Raw genomic sequence first — 5,131 nt, forward strand, 5'->3', positions numbered from 1 at the left:
CGCGATGAGTAGTTAGTTTTGTCATGCAAAGGAATCTTGAGCAAAGAAACAGTTCGTCGCATAATGTCCATTACACAACAAAATTGGATGTTTTGCATAAAGTTTGGTCGCGCAAGTAGTTTTTTCTGTCAATGCCACAGTAGTAAATTTAGCACCACACTACAAAATTTCTCCTTCCGGCATAGCTTTGTAATAGGGTGAGACCAAGCGAATGAAAACAAAACAAGACTGCTACATCTCCCTACATTTTTTTTTTCTTTCTAATAGCAACAGAATGATTTACTTAATCGTGAAACAAATACAGTAGAAATAAATAAAAATGCACCAAATTGCTTATCCTTCTATCCAAGCATTAACATCTGAATGAGAAATAGCACAACGAGACAAATACAGTATGAAATAAATAAAAATGTACCAAATTGCTTCTCCTTCTATCCAAGAATTAACATCTGAATGAGAAATAGCACAACGAGCTAGAGGATGGGCAACTGAAAAATGCATCTTTTTAATGTGTTCGACTTCCTGTTTTAGTTAAAACCTACGATATGATTAATGCTATCATATGGTTATTTTGTTTTTCATGGGGAAGTTTGCAACCTTCTTATTTTGAATTTCCTGATGCTGGTGAAACGAATGATGGTGGTTAGAGAGAAGTTGAAATGTTTATGTGAGTCTTCTTGGCGCCCAGAATAGTGGATTGACGTGACGAAGCTACCAGCTGATTCCTTTAAAAAAAAAATTAAAAAAATTCTGATTCTACATTCTCATCTTGTTTTACAATCCTTTTAACATGCTTGACGATAAGAACTTTTTATTTCCTCTTCGCAATCTTTGATCAATAGCTACATGACAACTCAACTCAACGATTTGGGATCGAGAAATAGTTTGTTTTGAGAAACTCTAATGGGATTGTGCATCTCCTTCAAGGGAGACTAAATTTGCAAAAAAAATTAAAAATAAAAAAAAATATGGAAGTTGATGTTTGATTTATTACTTAAACGTTGATAAACATACTCATTCCTATTAGTGACAAATAATTTAGTTTACAAATTTTATCTCTAGATTTAGTCTCTCAAGCATTACCCTTTTTTAGGGGCCACAATGTTGGCTCCCTATCTTTTGTGTACGTATTCTTTATTTCATTAATGTATATAAAAAGATCACATATTCACTATGGGTGGGTAACGCTAACTTGTAACTAAATACTTTAGAAAAATGTGAAATTACCCTTATTTTGAAAATCAGTACTAAAGACTAGTAATATTCCTTCATCCTTGTAAATATATTGTTGTATAAAACGAAAAGTATTCCTTGTAGATTTGAAAATCTTTCTTTTCTCTAAATGGCGTATGAGTTAAGGAGGTTAATCCATAAAATAAATGTTATTCTAATCTCCTAAAAGTCATCAAACATATCTTATTATTCTCGTCTGAAATTTGATTCCAAATGTTTGATTTAGTAACTGTTATTCTAATCTCCTAAAAGTCACCAAACAAATTTTATTAATCTCGTCTGAAATTTGATTCCAAATGTTTGATTCAGAAAAAAAATAAAAAATAAAAAAGATATAATATAAGAGATTTGTAGACTTGCCCGCAAGCTCTTGATCCAAGACTCTAAAGAGAGAAAAGTCATAGGCTAACATCCACCACTCATCATCTATCTCAAGCAGATACGACAGATTCCAACAGCTCATCTGGAATCCCACTGAATCATGATGCTCAAGTGTCTCAACTTCCATCTCCATCCCCATCTCCACGCCTCTGCAATCACCAGAATTAACCCAAAACCGTCCTCTCACTCTGAATATCCCACCACCACCCCTCTACTTTCAACCACCAAATTCCACACCATCACCAATGTACAATCCAATATCCACCACCTCTCACTTAGAAGAAGCCCCATTTTCACCACCATGGCATCAACCAAACGCAATCCTAGTCCCAATTTCGACGAATTCGAATTTGAATCCGATCCAACCCTTACCAATGATGATCTCAAGCCCACAAGACCTGATCAAAGGACATTTTCCAAGTGGGAAATGGCTTGTCTTTGGATTGGACTAGTTGTGGGAGTCCCAACTTACTACTTGGCTGGCAGTCTTGTTGACCTTGGCATGGCTTGGTGGCAAGGAATTGCCACAGTTGTAGCTGCCAACATAATCCTATTAGTCCCACTAATCCTAACAGGCCATCCAGGCACAAAATATGGTATCTCCTTCCCTGTTTTAGCTCGATCTTCGTTTGGTATTCATGGTGCTCATATTCCCACTCTTCTTAGAGCATTAGTTGGTTGTGGTTGGTATGGAATTGAGACTTGGATTGGTGGTGAAGCAATCTTCATTCTATTACCAAATTCAATTAAGCAATCCTATATGTCCCAAACCCTACCTTGGCTAGGCACATCCCCATTGGAATTTGCTTGTTTTATTGTGTTTTGGGTTGCCCAATTGGCCATTGTTTGGAAAGGAATGGATGGAATCAGAGAGCTTGAGAAGTACTCAGCTCCAATTCTCATCACACTTACTTCCTGCCTTGTCATTTGGGCTTATGTTAAGGCCGGCGGTTTTAGCCACATGCTTTCCTTGTCCTCTAGACTAACCACAAATCAGTTTTGGTCCCTCTTTTTTCCATCCCTAACTGCTAACATAAGCTTTTGGGCTACCCTTGCTCTTAACATACCGGATTTCACTCGGTATGCCAAGAGCCAGACTGACCAAATCGTTGGTCAAGCCGGGCTTCCAATCTTCATGGGGGCATTCACATTTGTTGGTCTAGCTGTGACCTGCTCCACAGAAGTGATTTTCGGGCGTGTGATTTCGAGCCCCATCCAACTCCTCGGGCAAATTGGAGGGTTCACTACAATAATCCTAGCCATTGTCGGTGTTAGTCTTGCCACTCTCACAACCAACATTGCAGCCAATGTTGTTGCCCCTGCAAATGCTCTTGTCAATCTGAGCCCTTCAAAGTTCACATTCCGAAGCGGAGCCATTGTCACAGCCTTGCTTGGGATTGCATTTCAACCTTGGCGGCTTCTGAAGTCGAGTGAGAGCTTTGTTTACACTTGGCTGGTTGGATATTCTGCTCTGTTGGGTCCAATTGGAGGCATAATTCTCGCAGATTACTATCTTATCCGAAACACAAACTTGAGCCTCAAGGACTTATACTCAACGAATGCTTTTGGGGATTACTACTATTCAGGTGGCTACAATTTAGCAGCCATGGCAGCTCTTCTTGTTGGGATTTTGCCCGTGGTTCCGGGCTTCTTGCAGAAAGTCGGCGTTCTTGTGTCGATATCAGATGTTTATGTGATCATATATAACAATGCCTGGTTTTTCAGCTTTTTCTCTTCTGGTTGTTTCTACTGGCTTCTGTCACGTTTGACAAGAAAGCAGGAGTCTCAACCTGCACAAGACCCCCTCTTGCGTCCTGCAAACTAAGATAGCAAAATTCCATACGGTTTGTAAAGAAGGAAACTTCACTTTGTAGACATTTTGGATGACTTCAAATCTGAAATTTCTTGAATAATAAGCCATCTGTAGGGTTTGCTTACCTTGAAAAATTGTATTATCGAATATGCATTACAGCAGCCAAAGGGGATTTACTTGTAATATAATTATAAGATTATGAGTGATGCATTATTGATATATGGTCCCTTTCATTTGTCTAAAATTTATGGGACTAGCAAGGTCCGCATGCTTAATGGTTGGCCATGTGATCGAGTGATCGAGACAAACATTGAAAGATGAGCGTTTGATGATTATATTTGATGACGGTGTCTCAGTATAACATAATAATTTTGCTAGAAGGGTAAAAACAAACTTGATATGATATATTATGTCAAAGGTTTTCAATTTTCACAGTAATAAATTTTGGGTATGGCACAGTGATCCTACGTAACATGCCAATTACAAAATCACATCCCATACAAGCAAAGAAGGCATTAATTTCATCAGCTTTCTTCAATCTTCCTGCATTGCTTTCATCCTTCAGCTCTCCTCCTATTTTCTCTCCTGTTATTTTTAGTGGAGAGTTCCCAATACATGAACTAAGTACTGACTTCACCGGTTTAACTTTCTCTGTTTTTAGTAGAGTGATGGGATAGTGGGTTAAATAGTTAGTTGTTAGGAAGAAGAAGAATCATTGGAGAATGAACTCGCATCATAATGCATAAGCATATTTACTTTTCGTCACTGCAGTAAAGCGTCATCTGCACCGTTTTAACTGTCTTGACAGGGACTTCGAGCAAGCCTTTTTCTCCATTTTATTCTTTAATAACCAAGGTTTCAAGTTTAAATTGAGCAACTCATAGCTAGCAGCTACCTGAAGAAGGAGTGGGCCTCCAAATGGACCATAAAGAAGAAAAAAAAGGAGCAGGCATCCATCTTGCTGGGCCACAATCTTTTCATTTGGCTTCCCTTTCTCTTTTTTAGGATATGACACTTGTCCTTTTGTATGTCAGGTATTTCACAAATGTAAATATACACATGCGCGAGCATTTACGGTAGCTCTCAAGCACTAACAAGTCAATAACTTACCACAATTCTAATCACTTGTTTGGACTGGTTCCACATAAAGGAATCATGAACTAAATTGTTGAATTTTTAGATTCTTATTCATAAATCATCATATAGTGATTTTTTGTGCATATTGTAATTTTTGTGAAAATATGTATATTGTGAAACTAGGGAATAGGGAATATTGTGAAAAATAGTATTTTTGTAAATATTGTGATTTATGCGAAAATAGTGGATATTGTGCAAGTAGTGGTTTATTGAATATTGTGATTTTTGTGAAATTAGTGAATATTGTGAAAATAGTGATTTTGTGAATATTGTGATTTATGTGAAAATGAGGAATATTATGAATATTGTGAAAATATTGACTACTGTGAATATTGTGATTTTTGTGAAAATATGAAATATTGAATATTGTGAAAATATTGACTACTGTGAATATTGTGATTTATGAGAAAATAGGGAATATAGAATATATAAAATTATATTGTCGAAATTAAATTTGTAGAAAATATGTGAAAATTGCAAAAAGTGTTGTGTTTTTCTTTTTCACAAAAGTCATCGTGGTAGATCACTAGTAGCCACTACTCTACCTTCGCTTCGAGGCAACATGAC

The 5,131-nt window shown here is 36.9% G+C and overlaps 1 protein-coding gene across 1 annotated transcript; it reads left to right on the forward strand.

The window, feature by feature from the left end:
* Nucleotides 1-1,696: 1,696 nt before the first annotated feature.
* Nucleotides 1,697-3,648, forward strand: LOC103933507 (purine-uracil permease NCS1). Its single transcript, XM_009343199.3, has one exon. The coding sequence runs from the start codon at nt 1,715-1,717 to the stop codon at nt 3,437-3,439; it is 1,725 nt and encodes a 574-aa protein (XP_009341474.1). The 5' UTR covers nt 1,697-1,714; the 3' UTR covers nt 3,440-3,648.
* Nucleotides 3,649-5,131: the final 1,483 nt, after the last annotated feature.

Source organism: the organism of the source record quoted next, unplaced genomic scaffold, assembly GCF_019419815.1.
Source record: "Pyrus x bretschneideri cultivar Hongxiangsu unplaced genomic scaffold, Pyrus_bretschneideri_v1 Contig45, whole genome shotgun sequence".
NCBI classification, from domain to species: domain Eukaryota; kingdom Viridiplantae; phylum Streptophyta; class Magnoliopsida; order Rosales; family Rosaceae; genus Pyrus; species Pyrus x bretschneideri.

What these genes read in the sequence shown, in the direction of transcription:
- LOC103933507 (XM_009343199.3), top strand. Translation starts at nt 1,715, where the DNA reads ATGATGCTCAAGTGTCTCAACTTCCATCTCCATCCCCATCTCCACGCC.